This window comes from Herpailurus yagouaroundi, unplaced genomic scaffold (assembly GCF_014898765.1).
Source record: "Herpailurus yagouaroundi ecotype Mexico unplaced genomic scaffold, PumYag 139, whole genome shotgun sequence".
NCBI lineage: Eukaryota > Metazoa > Chordata > Mammalia > Carnivora > Felidae > Herpailurus > Herpailurus yagouaroundi.
Window position 1 is genome coordinate 58,394,605 of NW_024412394.1, and position 19,839 is coordinate 58,414,443.

At 38.0% G+C, this 19,839-nt stretch overlaps 1 protein-coding gene across 6 annotated transcripts in view; it reads right to left on the bottom strand.

Moving 5' to 3' along the window:
• Window positions 1-19,839, bottom strand: part of USP45 (ubiquitin specific peptidase 45) — an 85,215-nt gene that overhangs the window by 56,642 nt on the left and 8,734 nt on the right. For 5 of the 6 annotated variants that reach the window (XM_040474243.1, XM_040474240.1, XM_040474241.1 and 2 more), the window contains 3 exons: window positions 19,061-19,233; window positions 17,053-17,156; window positions 13,229-13,329 (listed from right to left, as the gene is read on the bottom strand). In XM_040474243.1, coding sequence (XP_040330177.1) covers window positions 13,229-13,329; window positions 17,053-17,156; window positions 19,061-19,233 — 378 coding nt within the window. The remainder of the gene's footprint in view (window positions 1-13,228; window positions 13,330-17,052; window positions 17,157-19,060; window positions 19,234-19,839) is intronic. The other variant, XM_040474242.1, reaches the window with a different exon arrangement.

Below are 19,839 nucleotides of genomic sequence, written 5' to 3' on the forward strand. Positions count from 1 at the left end.
ACCCTCTAAGCTTCTGATGAGTTTTTTTAATTTCCTTATTGTTTATTATTTTTGAGAGAGAGACAGAGAGACGGAGAGCAAGCAGAGAAGGGGCAGAGAGAGAGGGAGACACAGAATCGGAAGCGGGCTTCAGGCTCCTAGCTCTCAGCACAGAGCCCGACACGGGGCTCGAACTCACAGATCGCGAGATCATGACCTGAGCTGTAGTTGGCCGCCCAACCGACTGAGCCACCCTGGCACCCCAGCTTCTGATGAGTTCTTAAGAGTAAGTTAAGACATCCCCTCCCATCCTACCCTTCTATATGACAGCACTGAGGAAGATGAACAGATGCTGGAGGTAGCTCTGTGTTCAGGGACAGAAGCAGGCAGCAAACACCATAAAGAGAAACTTTAATCTTGGGTAAGGGCAGACTGATGTCATGCACACCCTGTTGGTTCAAATAAGGTTTGACTTGGCACCTGTGACTTTTGCCAAAAAAAGGCATCAATCGAGGGGGGTTATTAACACATTTTCTTTCTTTTTTTTTAATATTTATTTTTTGAGAGAGAGACAGACAGACAGAACATGAATTGGGGAGGGGCAGAGAGAGGGAGACACAGATTCCAAAACAGGCTCCAGGCTCTGAGCTGTCAGTAGAGTCTGACACAGGGCTCAAACTCACAAACCGCAAGATCATGACTTGAGCCAAAGTCAGATGCTCAACCAGCTGAGCTACCCAGGTGCCCCAACACATTTTCTTATAATGTTTTCAGATTAAATGCAGAGCTGCTATCTGCAAAGTACCCAGCAAGGTAAGCACTATGTAAGTGTGTGAAGACAGACCAGAGAATTGTTATTTGTGCCAAAATCCAGATCTTCATAAGCTATTCTTCATGTCCATTGTTTATACGTCCTCACTTTTAATCATTTCCTATAACTTCCTGGTTTTTTCCCCCCTTCAAGTTTATCTCTTATTTCTAACTGGATTTTCTGAATTGCTAATATGAACTTGCCTTTTATGTTGACTGTGGTTCTCCTATCTTTTTGGCTTTTCTTAATTGTATTCTTTCAGCTAATTCTTTGCTTAAAATTTATTTATTTTGAGAGAGAGAGAAAGCGAGAGTGGGGGAGGGGTACAGAGAGAGAGAGAGAGAGAGAGAGAGAGAGAGAATCCCAAGCAGGCTCCACACTGTCAGCACAGAGCCCAATGCAGGGCTTGAACCCACAAACCATGAGATCATGACCTGAGTCAAAGTCGGACACTTAACCAACTGAGTCACCCAGGCGCCACTGTGGCTTTTCTTTTTAACATGTGGTAACATCTTATCACAACCCTAGAGTTCTGGGTTAACACAGAAAAGAACTAGCAAGATAGATCTCTTCTCCTGTCTTCCATATATTAAAACATGTGATAAGAATTAAGTCCCATACTAAAGCTTGGGGGCAAAGGCTGGTACAATCAATGGAGAAGTCACTGACATGCAGAGGCCAGCCAATGGAGAAAAGGAAAAGCAGGAAAAAAAGCAAAGACAATATTCCAACCTGCAAGCAAATGTGAAAGCAAATGAAAAAAGCCAGTCAGTGGTTAAGAAGCACTACACAAGGGGTGCCTGGGTGGCTCAGTCAGCTAAGCATCTGACTTAGGCTCAGGTCATGATCTCATGGTCCGTGGGTTCGAGCCCTGCACTGGGGTCTATGCTGACAGCTCAGAGCCTGGAGCCTGCTTCAGATTCTGTGTCTCCCTCTCTCTCTCTGTCCCTCCCCTGCTCACGCGCACTCTCTCAAAAATAAACATTTAAAAAAAAAAAAAAAAAAAAAAGGAAGCACTACGCAAACAAGAGGAGGCCCCATATGGATCCCGGCTGGGTTTGGGAATAAGAGCAGTCTACCTCTTAATTATACTGAGATCCCAAGCAGAGCCTAAAGCAGGTTTCAGCTCTCATTAACAGCAATTGCCACTAGATGGCTTCATAGTGATTGTTAAGAGATTAAAGATGATAGAGTAATTAAATCCAAGCATTAGTCCATCTTTTTGGGCAAGGTTGTTACTCTGATTTTACATTTACAAAACCCAGTCTCCAACATGTTAAGTAATTTGCCCAAAGTCTTAAAGACAATCTTTTGACTATAAATCTATTGTCATTTTACCACCTAATTTCTCTTCAGTGATTCATGCACAATGAGAATTATAAAAGATTGGGAGGCAAGAGTCTTACATATTTAGGTGTATGTAACCCTGAAAAAATGACTCCTCAAAAGTACTTCTTATACTTAACATTGCCATAATGTTTTTTTGCTAATTAACATGAAAAAATGTTGGGGAAAATAAACTATATAGATTATATTAACCATACAACATATATACATATACACATATATGTTTTTGTATTTTACAGTATTTATCATTCACTTGGAATAAATGTTTTATTTTTCCAGAAATAAATTTTATTCTTACAAGAACAAACAGCATTTTTTAAAACTGTAACATGCAAATCTCTGTACCACATTTACCCATCAGTTTTCAAAACATCTGGGATAGCATCCTAAAGTAAACAATGTTCATAAGACCATCTGGACAAAACTGCGGGCAAGAAAAAAAAGCATAAACATATGGAAAAACAGATTTTACCCTTCCCTTCAGCAGTAAGGGATGACAAATGTCGAACCTAGATATATCCACGCTTCACTGTGCGATGCTTTTCAGCACCACCTGGCTCTCCATGCACAGCCACCAAATATGGACAGCACTGCCAGAAAGAATATATCCACAGGGCAATGGCAATAAAAATAGTTTATTTCATGGTTAAATAGCCACTTCACACAAGTGGCAAGGGTCTGTTTATTGACTTTTACATCCAAGTCTGTGAGAACATACTCAAAATTAATTATGCTATTAGGCTTAAATATTAAATAGATCAGATCATTTAACTAGAAAATAAAATGACATATTCTAACAACTATTTAAATGCGTTTTAAAGTACAAGTTTTTAATTTTACTAAGTAGTACATTTATAAAATTTAACAATTCAAATTCAATTGATTTATTAAATTTCCATTGTGTGTCAGGTACTATAGGAACCACTATCTGAAACTGTTTATATTTAATTGCTTACGATTTACGAGTAAAAAGACTGATACACAGTGAACAGCATAGGGATATTAAACCTTATATTCATAATAACATCTTAAAACTTTTAGAAACTAAGTATATTACTTCCAATACATTGCTTTTTATTAAAACACACATACCTGTTTGTATGTCAAGTTATTGAGAGATTGATTCAGATACCATTTTTTAAAACTAGAATCTTAAACTCTCAGCTGACCGTTTCTTAGCAAATGTACATGTATATTTAGTTTCTAAAAGTTTTGCTAAGATGTTATCATGAACAACTTTGATTTCGGCTCAGGTCATGATCTCACGGTTCGAGGTCAAGCACGGAGACTGCTTGGGATTCTCCCTCTCTCTCTGCCCCTCCCCCAATTGCACAATAAGTATCTTACCTTACTTATCTCCTTTATATTACCAGCACTGTCATCAGATACTGCATTTATGTAATAAAATATAGACCCCAGAATGCAAAGAAAATTCAAGGAAGGCTTCAGGCATTCTAGACAAAATTTTTAAAGCTCTTTTATATCTCGGTAGTTTCCCTTTAAGTCTATAACCTGAGTACTCAAAGAGTTGCTGGTTAACTAAATGAATAGACCTGGTAGGTTCTATACATATCTCAGGTCTTGCAAGATAGAAAACCAGCAAAGAAAGAAGATACATTTTTTCAACAACTTGGCTAAGGCTAAGAGTATCTAAAAAGTAATCCTAAGTACCTCAAATACTCCTACCATAAAAGTGACTCCAATACAAAGATACTATGATTATCTTTTTTAAAACCAAACTTAAAAATATTAAATCAGACATATATAAAAAAGTAATGTATAAGAAACTGTAGGTGAATATCTTTATAATCTTGGAGTTCAGAAAACTTTCAAAGCATGGCCCAAAAGGCTAAAAAATCTTCACAGGAAAGACTGATGGAACTGGTAATGATGACATTAAAAACTTCACTACTGAAGAAAAAAGAAAAAAAGACACTTGAAAACTATAAACAAAGTTAAATACAGAAAGATGGGTATTCTTGTCAACTATACCCTTTGTATAATCTTTCTGTAGGGCAGTTTAGCAACAGTGACCAAAATTCAAGGTGTTTCTAAACTGGCCAGAAATTTCAACAAATTAACCTACAAAAATAAACAGGAAGTACACAGAGATGCAGCTTTCGTGGGAGAAAACTGAAAACAGTGAATAGTAAATGTGTTGCCAAGCAATATTAAACATCTACCTTTTCTCAAAGTTAAAAATACTTGTGAACTGCCTTGGTTAAACCAAAAGGGGAACACTGGCGATTCCCTAGTTTCCTGTGGGCACAGGGAAGGTAAACTTATTTTACAGTTTGCTTATTTAAAGACAGAGTCTGAGAGCATTATTTCCTCTGGTAATTGTCCCCACTGCAGAGATGAAGATGAAATTGAGGCACGCGGTTAGTGATAGAAGATTCAAACCCAGGTAGTCTGGCTTCAGAATCCACAAACTTAACCATTACGACCTACCGTCTAGATAATAACAGATGATAAGGTTAATAAGTGTGATAATTTAAGACACTACTGAAATGTTAGTGGTGATATGAAAGAAAAAGCCACTACTCTTAGCAAAAGCTGGATGTAATCAATTGCTGGATGTCTTTGGTGTGAATGTATATCTTTATTAAAGTTTACAGTAGCTTTTCTCAAAGGGTTCCTCGAAAGAATTAAGCCCTAATGCCCTAGGCACCCACTTCATGCAACTAACTTCTCCCTATGTATTTGCAAGGTTACAGTCAGCTAGTTAGTGCCATCTTTTGGGAGAACTGAGAAAAGTCACTCAAACAATCTTCTGTGTTCTGTAGTTTGGATGGAGAACTGTGGATTCAAATCCCTATGGGCAGGGATGCCAAAGTGGCTCAGTGGGTTAAGCGTCCTACTCTTGATTTTGGCTCAGGTTATGATCTTACAGTTCGTGGGTTCAAGCCCTGCATCAGGCTCTGTGCTGACAGCTCAGAGCCTGGAGCCTGCTTCAGATTCTGTGTCTCCCTCTCTCTGCCCCTGCCTCACTCGCACTCTGTATCTCTCTCAAAAATAAATAAACATTTTTTAAAAAGTTAAAAAAAAAAAATCCCTATGCCTAATGTTGTTTTTTAAACACCCAACATCTTTTTGTCCCTAACCCCTTTTACATGTGGAAATAACTATTTTTAGTACTTATTTTTGAAAATGCAAATAAATTAGGTGTATGACTGTCACTTCATAGCAAAACAAAATCTATTACTATTATATTCAAATTGTTAGGCACAAGCAGATACTTATTTCAGATCCCAAATATGCCATTTACTTTCTTATTTCAAAAAAAGATACAGCAAACTTATTCCTAGTAAAACCAAAAGAACCAACATAACTTGTGGCTTTTTATTCCAAAAGCCTAAGCTTAATTAATTTAATAGAATATATTTTAGGCTTTCTCTAGGCTCTCTAAAAATAGCATCTCAACAGTATTAAAAATTATGGGCCCAATTTATTAAGAATGTGCGATTGTCAATCATCCATCTAGTTCACAAAAAGCAAACCAATATTAAATACTATCTCACCAGGAATACATATATTCAGTAAGTGTTTGCAGAATATTTACATTACATTTACAAGACTATCAAAGTGACAAATTTCATCAGCCTTCGGAGAACAGTGGCCCACTTTTTAGTAATACATATTTCTCAGTGGGTCTCACATTAAAGCTTTCTTGCTTTTTTTTCAGTCTTGTGTTATACATGACCTTTTTATTATATGGGGATTTTATTTGTTGTTTTTAGTTTTCTGGTATGTGTTTGAGGGGGAAGTGTGGACGGATTTTTTTTTTTTTTTTAAGCAAATCCTGGCATCAGATGTGAAATCTACACAGCTGTAAGTATTCTTCTGGGAACCTGCACTGGGGTTTCCTCAGCTGCTTAATGCAATTACCTAAGCCAGTCATGTAGTATTAATGTAATTTGCCTATTTCTGCAGCTGCAAAGTTTAATCTTTAAAGAGTAAAAAGAAAAAACTTGCTGCCCCACTATTCCCCTGCCTTGGAAGCGAATAATAATTACTTCACCTGTCCGTTCTCAAAATTCCACTAACTCCCAGTTAACCATTAGCCTTAAAAACCTTTAGTTGGGACACCTGGGTGGCTCAGTTGGTTAAGCACCCAACTTCAGTTCAGGCCATGATCTCATGGTTCATGGGTTTGAGCCCCACATTGGGCTGAGCTGACAGGATGGAACCTGCTTGGGATTCTCTCTCTTTCCCTCTCTCTAACCCTCCCCCAGCCCCATTTGTGCTTTCCCTCTCAAAAATAAATACATAAACCTTAAAAAGACAAAAAATCTTGGGACGCCTGGGTGGCTCAGTTGGTTAAGCATCCAGCTGTTGATTTCAGCTCAGGTCATGACCTCACAGATTCGTGGGGTCCTGCTCTGCGCTCACAGAACAGAACCTGCTTGGGATTCTCCCTCTCTCTCTGCCCCTCTCCCATTTCCACTCTCTCTGTCTCTCTCAAAATAAATAAATAAACTTTAAAAAAATCTTTAGTTCCATTATAATTTGGTACTGCCACATGTATAAGTAGGTATACATACAAAGGCATTCCTATCTGTCTCCTTATTACAGTTAAGTGACTCTTCTAAAACACAAAACTTCTTCATTTAACATCTATTAGTGGTTGCTCACTGCCTACAGGATAAACTCTAAACTTACACGGCCCTTCAATATCTGTTCCTGCTTACCTCTAGTCTCACCCTCTCATCATCCTCCAATATCACAAAATTCAACCTTGCAGCTCCACTGAATTCCCTGAACATATCAAGCTCCCTCACCAATGAGCTATTTCCTCTGCCTGGAACACACACTCCTTTCTGCTGTGCCTAGCTCATTTCTACATATCCTTTAACTCTTGGCTTAGAAGGCTCTTCCTCTAAATAAAACCATCCTGGCTCCTACAGTCTACATTAGATACTACTCCAAAGTGTCCTCACACTTGCTCCATCACAGCCCTACTTAAACAAGCAATTATTAAGCAATTACATGTGATTTGTCAATATCTCTCACTTGACCAAAAAATCAATAATGGCAGAAACAGAAATAAATCTGTTTTGGGGCACCTGGGTGCTCAGTCGGTGAAGTGCCCCACTCTTGGTTTTGGCTCAGGTCATGATCTCATAGTTCATGAGTTCAAGCCCTATGTCAGGCTCCATGCTGATGGTGCAGAGCCTGTTTGGGATTCTCTCTCTCCCTTTCCCTCTGCCTCTCTGCGGCTCACGTACACCTGCTCTCTCTTTCTCTCAAATAAACATTAAAAAAAAAAAAGATTTGTAAAAATGTTAAATAATGCCACTTACTAAGTTTGTATTCTTTTATAAAATAGTTATATTTCCTAAAAACATACAATTTGTGTTAACAGGTCATGGAAATTCTTGCTATTTTCAGTGATTTAATAAATACTGTAATTTTTTAATTTCCCATATGATATTGATAGATATAAACTATCTGATCAAAGCACTTTAATTCCTCAATGATTTTTAAGAGTCTAAAGGGCTACTGAGATCAAAAGCTAAGATTTACTGAACTAGCAGTGTTTAGAAATGGATGGGGCACTGGCTTTGATTCTCTGAGTAAAGAAGCTAAGTTAGATTTATTAGACATGAAATTGCTCAAGCTTTGCATAACTTAACAACATGTGTAAGTACAGGTACAGGCTTTTCTCTCGGCAGTTATTTTTCTCAGAGCAGAATATAAAAAGGACCTTTTTAAAGAAATTTTTTAATATTTATTTATTTTTGAGAGAGAGAGACAGAGCACAAGTGAGACACAGAATCTGAAGCAGGTTCCAGGCTCTGAGCTATCAGCACAGAACCCGATGCAGGCCTTGAACTCAAGAACCACGAGATCATGACCTGAGCCGAAGTTGGACGCTTAACAGATTGAGCCACCCAGGTGCCCCAAAAAGAATCTTTTAAAATCATTCTTATCCTCCCACCTAAAATACAATATAGTTTCATATTCTTTTAAAATTACTGTATGCAGACATTTTTATATTTCTAGTCTTCACAATTATTTAAAATAGCTGCATAATCATATCTAGCATTCCTACAAACCTCAATAACAACTTTCATGTCTGATTTTTAATGTACTTTATAAAAACATACTTAAACTTTATGCAACAAAAAATACTGCAGATTACTATCCCAAATAAACTTACTTCCAGAATGCCAACGAATCTGATTTTAAATCAAACTTACCTGAGAGATACTGTAGCTTGAAACACAAAGATAATGACATTTTGACCTAGAACTTCTGGAAACCCTGACCTCAGAAGTATGTCTCTCCCTAACTGTGAAGGTTCCACACTCTCGCAAATTCCCTCAATAACCTGTTTCCATTATTCCAGTGCTACCCATGGTTCCATAAACACAATTAAAGGCTACACCTGTGCTTCCCACCACCGGCAATGATTGCTGCTCTCATCTCTACCTTGAAGGGTCAGCTTGAAAGCCAGCTCATTCATGATTCTTTCTCAGTTCCTTTCAATTGAACATTATAACCCTTTTGGAATATCTGAAAGCCTTTGCTTGAACTTCAGTCAAAATACAACTCTGTTCTGCTTATCTATATTATTTAGGACAGGAACTGTCTTATCAATCTCTATTCCCTGAAACACCATGGAAAAGAGGCAGGTGCTGTTGAGGAAAATGAGGCTCAGATGAATAGTAACCTGCCAGTGACTGAAAGAGTCAAATCTGAATGCCAGATCCCCCACCCCTGACAAAGCCCATGTTCTTTCTACCATATCATTCCATGCTCCCTTCCTTATATCCTTTTTGATAATAAATATTCAAGAAATCTGTACAATTAAATGAAATAGACTGGCTTTTTCTTCATCTCAAGGAAACTCTAAGGTTAAAAAAAAAAAAAATCCAGAGAAAATAATCCCTGCAATTGTACTTTGGCTGCCCCGGCATCATATCCCTACGTATCTTATGGCCAGAAAAAAAAACACATAAAATGTGTGGCTTTCAGGAGACAGCATTAAGACCCACATCTATTCCTGAAATGTTAAATGTCTATCATCATCATATTTTGCCGGTTCTTTATTTGAGCAGAATCACAGCTACAACTAGTATGCCTGGGACAGAGTAAGATTTCAATAAATGTCTGTTGAATAAATAAATGAGTGAAAAAAATAACCACTGCTTCAGCTGTCCAGGCACCTGTGTTTACCTCCTCCAGTTCCTTCACCAATTTCTCCACCATTGTTGTCTCAGAGCAATAGCTAACAAAAAAAATTACATATTGAGCTGCAGAACATACAGCCAAACAACTAGTATATTTTAATACAAATTTTCAGTTTCTGAATGCCACCTACTAAGCAATTCAATTGTGGGCCAAAGGCATTTCAAAATTCTCATGTCCATTCACCCAGTCACCCAAAATCCTGAGGTGTGTACTGATTTTTCCCACTCTCCCTTACTCACATCGAATCCACCCACTTTCCATCAGTGCCTCTACTGGTTTCTGATGAAACCTTGACCTTGACCTTCGTAATGATCTCCTCACCTCCCTCTTAACTCCAACAGTCCATACAGCAATCAGAGTAATGTTATTAAAAGACGTTGAAATGACTGTTACTCCCCTGCTTAAAACACTTTAGTAGCTTCCATTACACTTCCAATAAAATAAAAATTCTTTACCATTGAATTCCTTACAGTATAAAGTATAAAACCCAACATGTAGTACCCTTAAATACACTTAATATTTCTGAATGAAAGGGCACCTGGGTGGCTCAGTGGGTTAAACATCCAACTTTGGCTCAGGTCATGATCTTGCGGTTCATGAGTTTGAGCCCCACGTAGGGCTCTGTGCTGACAGCTCAGAGCCTGGAGCCTGCTTCAGATTCTGTGTCTCCCTCTCTCTCTCAAAAATAAATAAACATTAAATGTTTTTTTAATTTCTGAAGACACTGTTTCCCTATATACTCATTTATATTATACATGTGGGGTTTTTTTGGAAGAATGTGGAAGATTTTTTATTTTTACCAGAAAACTCTCCTCCTCTTCTTAATTGCATGTCAGGATTAGTACCAGAGAGCAGCACCTTGTAGGTTAACAGTAGTCATCAGACTGAGCTAATTCAGCTCCATGGAGTAGAAAACCATACTTAGAAAGCATGCCAATACATGTCTTAACTGGAGTAGCAAACTTTTATCTGTACGTCACTTTAATTTTATTTTTTTAATTTACATCCAAATTAGTTAGCACATAGTGCAGCAATGATTTCAGGAGACTCCTTAATGCCCCTTACCCATTTAGCCCATCCCCCCTCCCAAAACCCCTCCAGTAACCCTCTGTTAGTTCTCCATATTTAAGAGTCTCTTATGTTTTGTCCCCCCCCCCATATTTTTATATTATTTTTCCTTCTCTTCCCTTATGTTCATCTGTTCTGTGTCTTACAGTCCTCATGAGTGAAGTCATATGATTTTTGTCTTTCTCTAATTTCACTTAGCATAATACCCTCCAGTTCCATCCACACAGTTGCAAATGGCAAGATTTCATTCTTTTTGATTGCCGAGTAATACTCCATTGTATATATATACCACATCTTCTTTATCCATTCATCCATCGATGGACATGTGAGCTCTTTCCATACTTTGGCTATTGTTGATAGTGCTGCTATAAACATGGGGATGCCTGTGTCCCTTCGAAACAGCACACCTGTATCCCTTGAATAAATGCCTAGTAGTGCAATTGCTAGGTCACAAGGTAGTTCTACTTTTAGTTTTTTGAAGAATCTCCATCCTGTTTTCCAGAGTGGCTGCACCAGCTTGCATTCCCACCAGCAATGCAAAAGCGATCCTCTTTCTCCGCATCCTCGCTAACATCTTGTTGCCTGAGTTGTTTTAATGTTAGCCATTCTGCAGGTGTGAGGTGGTATCTCATTTTGGTTTTGATTTGTATTTCCCTGAAGATGAGTGATGTTGAGCATTTTTTCATGTGTTGGTTGGCCATCTGGATGTCTTCTTTGGAGAAGTGTCTATTCAATGTCTTTGCCCATATCTTCACTAGATTATTTGTTTCTTGGGTGTTGAGTTTGATAAGTTCTTTACAGATTTTGGATACTAACCCTTTATCTGATATGTCATTTGCAAATATCTTCTTCCATTGTGTTGGTTGCCATTTAGTCTTGTTGATGGTTTCCTTATATTAACATGTATTATATATTATTTGTATGTCAGGTAACATATGTAGTTAACAAAGTATATAATATATAATACATTACTACTGTATAATAAAGGATTTGTCTGCCTTTTGGCCTCCAGCTTCCTGAAAAGTACTCTCTAAATCCTTGGATTTCCAGAGGGACGGGAGTGTCTTTCTTATTCTTGGTGAGCTCCTAGACAGCTTATGCTAATAAGATTACTCAGGATGGCAGCTAGCCATGCCAGAAAGACCAATGTGTGATTAGAGGATAGGGGTACTGGAGACTGAGTTCAAGCATGTGGCCAATGATTCAATTGATGCCTAGTCCATGAAGCACCAATAAAAACTCTGGACCACCACAGCTCCAGATAATTTCCCTGGTTAACAATACTCCTGGTTACACATTGATGTGCCGAGAAGGTGATGTGTCCTGACTCCACAGGAAGAAGACACAAGAGATTCACGTTCGGGACTTTCCCAGTACTTGCTCTATGTGTCTCTTCTTTTAGCTGTCCTGATTTGTATCTCTTTTTTTTCTATCATAATAAAACTAACTTTAAGTATACACTTTCCTGAGTTATCTGAGTCATTCTAGGAAATTACTGAGCCTCAGAAGGATCATGGGAACCCCTAAATTTATAGCCAGTTTGTCAGAAATGTGAATGGCCTGAGAACCTCTGGGCTTGAGGATGGTGTCTGAAGTGAGGGCAATCATGTGGGGGGACTAAGCCCTTAATCTGTAGGGTCAGCCAACTCCAGGGAGTTAGTGTCAGAACTACACTATGATTACATAACAAATGTCACCTCACAAATATGTGTTGGGCACTATGCTAGCATTTCTACACACACTATTCTAAATTTTTATAAAACATTATCTCTAAGCCACACAATAACCCCACACAATAGAGTTACCATCCTAATTTTTTTAATGTTTATTTTTTGAGAGATACAGAGTGTGAGTGGAGAAGGGGCAGAGAGAGGGGGAGACACAGAATCAGAAGCAGGCTCTGAGCTATCAGCACAGGGCCTGATGTGGGGCTCGAACTCATGAGCTGTGAGATTATGACCCGAGCCGAAGTTGGACGCCCAACCAAATGAGCCACCCAGGCACCCAATCATCCTAATTTTTAGAAGTAAACTAAGCAGTAAAAGACACATGGACAATAAGTAACTTAAGTGGAGCCTGAATTCAAACTCAGCACTGTTTCACTCAGAAGCCCACAATCTAGTCACTACCCTGTCTGGCCTCTCATATTAGTCATGTAAATATAACACAAGATAACATCACAAGAGTGCTACTTAGGAACGCATGGCACTTGTGCTATGAGGTCAAAGTAAAATCTAGGGTACTATTTATGAATTTATGAACTCTTTATATGAAAAGCTCACATAAAGCCAATATAAATATATATTTAAAAATTTTTATATTTATTTTTGGGAGAGTGCAAGTGGGGGAGGGGCAGAAAGAGGGGAACAGAGGATCCAAAGTGGGCTCTGTGCTAAAAGGTTGACAGCAGTGAGCCTGATGCAAGGCTCAAACTTACAAACCTCAAGATCATGACCTGAGACGAAGTCGGATGCTCACCAACTAAGCCACCCAGGTGCCCTTAAATTATTTTATTATTTTTTTTAATGTTTATTTATTTTGAGAGAGAGAGAGAAAGAGAGAGAGCGCCCCCCCCTTGCCAAGGGGGGGGGGGGAATTTCTTTCTTTATTTGAGAGAGGAAGAGAGAATCCCAAGCAGGCTCAGCACTGTCAGTGTGGAGCCTGATGCGGGGCTCAATCTCACAAACCATGAGATCATGACCTGAGCCACAATCAAGAGTCAGACACTTAACCAACTGAGCCACCCAGGTACCCCAAGTAAATCTATTTTAAAGTAAATACAAAATATCATATAATAAAAATTTCTTTAGCAATTGCTTAACTTACTTGTTTGTGTTTTAGAAACATGTTTCTGGAGAAAATCAACTGTTTGAGCCAAAACCTTCTTATTACAGTGTGTTGATAATTTTTCATCACATTCGTAACACCTGAAAAAATATAAAATGTAAGCAAATATTATGAAAGCATCTTCAATAATGTTGCACACCAGGTAATAAAGTTGATATTTATCGAGTCTTATACTTAAATGAAGGAGGGGCAAAAAAGTATACCTAGGGTGAGACATTAGGGAAGTCTAGAGAAATAAACAGGAGACAGTTCAGGCACAGCCTTATTCAAATTAAAGTTCTGGTAGTTTATCCTAAGTGTAATGGAAAGTCATGAGGAGTTTTGTAAGCAGGGAAGTGACGTGATCCCATTCACATTTCACAAACAGCACTCTGACTAATGTCAGATGGAGGGAATAGGGAATAGAAGCAGGCCAAGGTAGAAGCAGTGGATTTGGATAAAAATGAACAGATTTAATTTACACATATTTCAGGAAGGAACAAAGAAGTATCCAAATAACTGCCATGGAAAGGGGGAAATGGATGAGGGCTTGTCAGTGATTCTCAAACAGAAGCAATTTTACCCCCCAGCCCCCCAGAGGACATTTGGTAATATTCTGAGACATTTTTGGTTGTCACAACTGGGGAAGTGCTACTGGCATCCACTGGGTAGAGAATGCTAAACATTCTACGACATACAGGATGGTCCTGTCACAACAAAGAATTATCAGCCAAAATGACAACAGTATGGAGACTGAGAAATTCTGGTCGAGAGGAAACAAGACTTACTGTGAGTTGAGAATGTTTAAAGCTGGGTGATGGGTACAGAGGATTTCATTATACCATTTTGTCTACTTTTGTTAAAGAATTAAAAAAACAAAATAACATCGAAAAGAAAGTAACTGCTAGGCTTCTGGCTTGAATACTTAAGTGATGAAGTTTCCATTTACAGAGATGGGGAAGACTGGATAAGAGTTTTATTGTGTTTGGGCTTCGTTCAGAAGACAGGGCTCTCAAAGAGATTTTCTTTCTTTTTTTTTTTTTTTTATACTTTTTTTTTTTCAAAGAGATTTTCAAAAGCACATTCATTTTTAGAAAACTGTCCTCCACTAAGTTTACTCATTAGTGCATATAGTTTTAAGAAAGGTTTTTTCTATATACTATCATTACCTGCTTCCTTTATCTTCATAAGATCTAATGGTCAAACAAGAAAATATATTTGAACCTATTGAAAATGTTTTTTTTTAAGTGTTTTATAAACATGTTATACCAACACCACTTTACATATTCACAATATTCTTAAATTATTGGTGGTCCTGGGATCACGGCTATAAACTAGGTATGGGTTCCTTTTCTAAATAGCACTCAAAATGCAGTCAAATATTTACTCATACTCAAAATACAAACATTACTCTATCACTTGCATACAGATATACAGATAAATCTGTGAAAGAAACAAGTCACAGAAAACCTTCCCAAAATATCTTTTCTAATAGACCATGATGGAATCCAAACAATGTAGTTACAGTTACCAGGCTTACACTACAATATGTGCTCAAATTTTACTTATGTAACTATTGCATAAAATAATAAAAATTGCTCATTTGCAAGGTGCCTGGATGGCTCAGTCAATTGAGCATCTGACTGACTCTTGATTTCAGCTCAGGTCATGATCTGAGTGGTGGGATCGAGCCCTGTGTCAGTTCCATGCTGAGCATGGAGCCTGCTTAAGGTTCATTCTCTCTCTCTCTTTCTCTCTCTCTCTCTCTCTGCCCCACTCCCCTGCTCACTCTTTCTCTCTAAATTAAAAAAAAACTGAAATGTCAAGGAATTTTTACTGACATTGCTATTTAATTTTTACGTGTTATAAAATATATGGTAACTTTAAGGTACAAAAAGGAAATGTAAAGCAAAACCACATAATGGCAGTGAATTTGGTGTAAAGAGGACAGCTCACCATAAACTAGTTCTATTTGCTTCCATCAGAAATAACTAAAACCACTTACTTGAGCATCTACTACGTTGTAAATGCTTTACATGCATGTTCTAATTCCTCACAACAACCAAAATGTATTATCATTTTAAAAATAAATAGTTTTAGGGGCGCCTGGGTGGCTCACACAGTTAGGCATCTGACTTCGGCTTAGGTCATGATCTCATGGCTCATGCATTCAAGCCCCACATCGGGATCTGTGGTGACAGCTCAGAACCTGGAGCCTGCTTCCAAGTCTATGTCTCCCTCTCTCTCTGCCCCTCCACTGCTTGCCCTCTGTCTCTCAAAAATGAATAAAAGTTAAAAAAAATTTTTTTTTAAAAAGGAAAATAATTTTACAGACTCCCCAAATGTGACTTAAGTTATTTTCATTATAATATAAATCCAACATTCCACTCACAAAACCCAATAAATTGATCACCCCTATAACTCTATTTACCTATGAAAGCAAAATTACACAATTAAGCATAAAAAATTATAAAATCAATAAAGTTAAAACTAACAATATTATGCTAGGTAAGGTGTTTTTTCCCCCCTGAAATTACATCACGATTCACACCATCTTTATGGTCCTAAGAGCTGTAACACAAGTTCTGACATAGACTCACTTGAAATGAGCCTATTCTACCAGGTACCACTCAATTCCCCCTCCACCTTCCTCTATTCCTATGGTCCTGGAACCAGGCTCCCCAGACCAGCAGCACTGGCAATACCTAGGAACTTGTTAGAAGTGTAAATTTTTAGGTGCTACCCAAGAACTACGAAAGCAGAATCTTTAGGCCTGGGACTCAGCAATCTATTTCAACAAGACCTTCCTGGTGATTCCGATGCACCCCATAGTTTGAGACCACTGCTCTGTTCAGATTACAGAGAAATATCTGCTGAGCTGCCACATATGGCAGCCTCTTCCTCTCCCTTGGCTCCACTGCATCGTTTACATAGCACATCGCCTCTGTGCCTTCCTCATTCTCCCCAGTGTTGTTACTTGGGGCCAACAACAGCAAAAACACAGATGGGGCAAACACCTGACCCGTGCCCTGGATTAAAAAAGGTGATTAACTCTTCTATAAGCCGAAACATCCTTGTATTACCTTTAGGTCCCTGAAATGAAAACACAAAGTTAAAACAGTTTTGTGTTAAAGAAAACTTGAAAACTTCCGGAAATTCATTCAAGGAGAACTTGAAAACTTTTGTAGGAGTCTGAAGATTCCAATTAGAAGATTTTTGTTGCAAAACATATAAAAAGCTTTTCAATACAGTATCCATTTATGCCACTGTAGTAGTGTGTTATGCTGGTAAGAAACTAGGGAATCAAAACACTTGTTTTAGTGCCTGGATTTTTACTTTGTAACCAGAAAAAAGTAAATGATACTTGGTACAACATGAGTATCATTTTTATGCAACGTGGGGGAACTGGATTTGGTTCCCAGCAGGGTTAAGTAGTAAAATCACTGGAGTTTCTACAAACTACAAATGCCCAGGCTTTCCCTTTCCTTTCAGGGAATCACCAAACCACTTGACCGCCTGAAGTACCTTCCTTCTCAAGAACTCTAGAATTCTGTATTAGCAAGTTCATTACGAAAAATCAGCTAGGAAGGATGTTTCTTTACCCTACCAAGAAAATGCTAAAGGAAAGTAAAGGGATGACTAAATTTTTTCTTATTTAAATTTTATATTCATGGGTAATGTTAATTTTCTTACAGTATTCTAAAGATTGTGTTCAGGCTAAAAAGCATCAGCTGGTACAACAACTTTAAATATTTTACCTTGTAAAGCTTGGAGAGAAGATATTTTTTGTAGTGGACACAAGTAGTGACAAAAATCTAACTTACCATATAATCCATGTGCTCAGACTAATTGTAATACAATGAGATTCTGTTCTCTGATTCCTGTAGTGCTTCACTGAATGATGGCTTTCTGAGTTTCTACCGCATCCCTAAAGATGAACAGAATGCTATTTGTACAATTTACATTTACGTTTCTTTCAAATTAATCAAAACCTAAATCATACTCAAACGTATACTGAAAAAGTTTTGTTTTTAATTTCAAGCAGGAAGGACAAGTTTCAGAAAGGAATATAGATTCTCATTATATTTAATTTCTTGCAAAGAGGCTAACTTGCTTTTTGTTATATAGTATTTACCGGAAACAATCATGATGCAAGTGAATTTCCCTATTATTTAAAAATGCATACACTCTCTGCCTTTTACACAGTGGGGCATCAAGCATCCCCGCAGACCAGTGCCCCCTCCTATATACACATTTTCTAGTACTGTCCACACCTCCACCCAAACCCACAACAACTCATGGGACTCAGGCCAAAATCATAGTAATTTCCCTCACCAGGCAAGTAAAGAAATAAGATCCAATTCTGGTCAATGAGACATGAGGGGCAGTCTGCTGGATGTTTCTGGCAAAGTTTTATATATTAAAAAACAAAACAAACAGGAAAGGGATATCTTTTTTGCCCTTTCTGGCCTTTGGGGATTGCTGTGTGATACATAACACATGAAACATCTTTGGCCATAAAAAGTCATGAAATTGAGATTGACACAGAAGAAAAATGGAAGAAATCTCAGTTTTCAGTGCTCTTTCCATTGAATTAACTAACCCTGAAGTGGTCCTCTTATGAACTGTCTATGAGAGATAATAAGGAATTCTCTTATTTTAGTAAAATTATATACATCTTAAATATGTTATTCAAAAATTATTAATGATAGGGGCACCTAGGTGACTTCAGCTTAAGTCATGATCTCATGGTTTGTGAGTTTGAGCCCCACATTAGGCTCTCTGTTGTCAGCACGGAGCCTGCTTCAGATCCTCTGACTCTCTCTCTCTGCCCCTCCCCCACTTGTTCTCATTTTCTCTCTCTCTCTCTCTCAAAAATAAACAAACATTTAAAAAATTATTACAGGGGCACCTGGGTGGCTCAGTCGGTTAAATGTCCGACTTCGGCTCAGGTCATGATCTCACGGTTTGTGGGTTTGAGCCCCGCGTCAGGCTCTGTGAGGACAGCTCAGAGCCTGGAGCCTGCTTTGGATTCTGTGTGTGTGTGTGTGTGTGTGTGTGTGTGTGTGTGTGTGTGTGTCTCTCTCTCTCTGCCCCTCACCTGCATGCACTCTGTCTCTGTCTCTCGAAATAAATAAATGTTAAAAAATAATAATAATAAATAAAAAATTATTACAGTATTTATTAATAGCTTCTAAGCTGTTAAGATAATGTTTTAATGGTTTACTTATTTATTTATTTATTTATTTATTTATTTATTTATTTTTGAGAGACACAGAGACAGAATGTGAGTGGGTTAGGGGCAGAGAGAGAGGGAGACACAGAATCCAAAGTAGGCTCCAGGCTCTGAGCTGTCAGCACAGAGCCTGACGCGGGGCTCGAACTCACGAGCTATGAGATCATGACCTGAGCCGAAGTCGGCCGCTCAACTGACTGAGCCACCTGGGTGCCCCAAGATAATGTTTTTTTTTTTTTTTTTTTTTTTTAAGAATCATTTCATAGAAAAAAATTAATTTAGAAAGATGTAAAAAAAACTTGGATTCATTTCATAAGTAAATACAAACAGGTAAAGACAGGTCCAGGGCTGAGAACTACTGTGAGTAGGTTGGCTTCCCTTTCAAAGTATTTCTAAATCACACATGATCACTTTCTGAAGATAACATACCTTTTACTTTACCTTAACAAAGTTTCTAAGTTCAGCCTTGGAAAGGTCTATCCAAACATGGAATAAACTTATCTTAAGTTCTAAACATTACCAATAGCCCAACTCATAATAAGCATTTAATAAAAATATTTAAGACTAAAGTCACAGATAAAAATCACTTTTCTCACCTGAAAACCACACTTGAGGCACAACCAAATGTCAGAGGAAAGTACTGGCTGCCCATCAGAGAATCTTCTTTCCCTTAAACAGTCGGAGCAAACTGACCACACATTCTCAGCTATTGCTTTCTTCACATGATTCACACTGATGGCAAGATTTACATGTGGGCAAGTGAAACCTACTGAATAAGACATAACAAAATCTGAACAGTTTCTTTGCTAAACCAAAGTGCTATCATCATTTAGCAAAAATCAATAGCATGAAAACACTGTAACTAAAAAGCAAAGAGATTAAAAAAAACCAAGTAACTTAAAAGGATACATACTGCATGGCTCCATTTATAAAGCACTTGTGAAATAACATAATTATAGAGTTGGAAAACAGATTTGTGGCTGCCAGGAACTATGGGTGGAGGACAGGTTACCTATTATCAGGTAACACTTGGGATGGTGATGGTACAGCCAGGTATCTCAATTGTGGTAGTTACAAAACTACACATGTAATTAGACTGCGTATAGAGTTATACACACTCAAATACACACATATGAGGCCTTGTAGATCTGGTGAAATCAGAAGAAGCTCTAAGGATTGTAGTGACGTCATCTTCCTGGTTTTAATATCATACTGTAGAAATAAGATTAAATCAGGAGAGGTTGGGTGAAGAATGAATGGGACCCCCTTGTGTATTTCTCTGTACCTTCCTATTAATTTAAAATCAGGTCAAAAATAGGGGCGCCCAGGTGGCTCAGTCAGTTAAGTGTCCAACTTCGGCTCAGGTCATGATCTC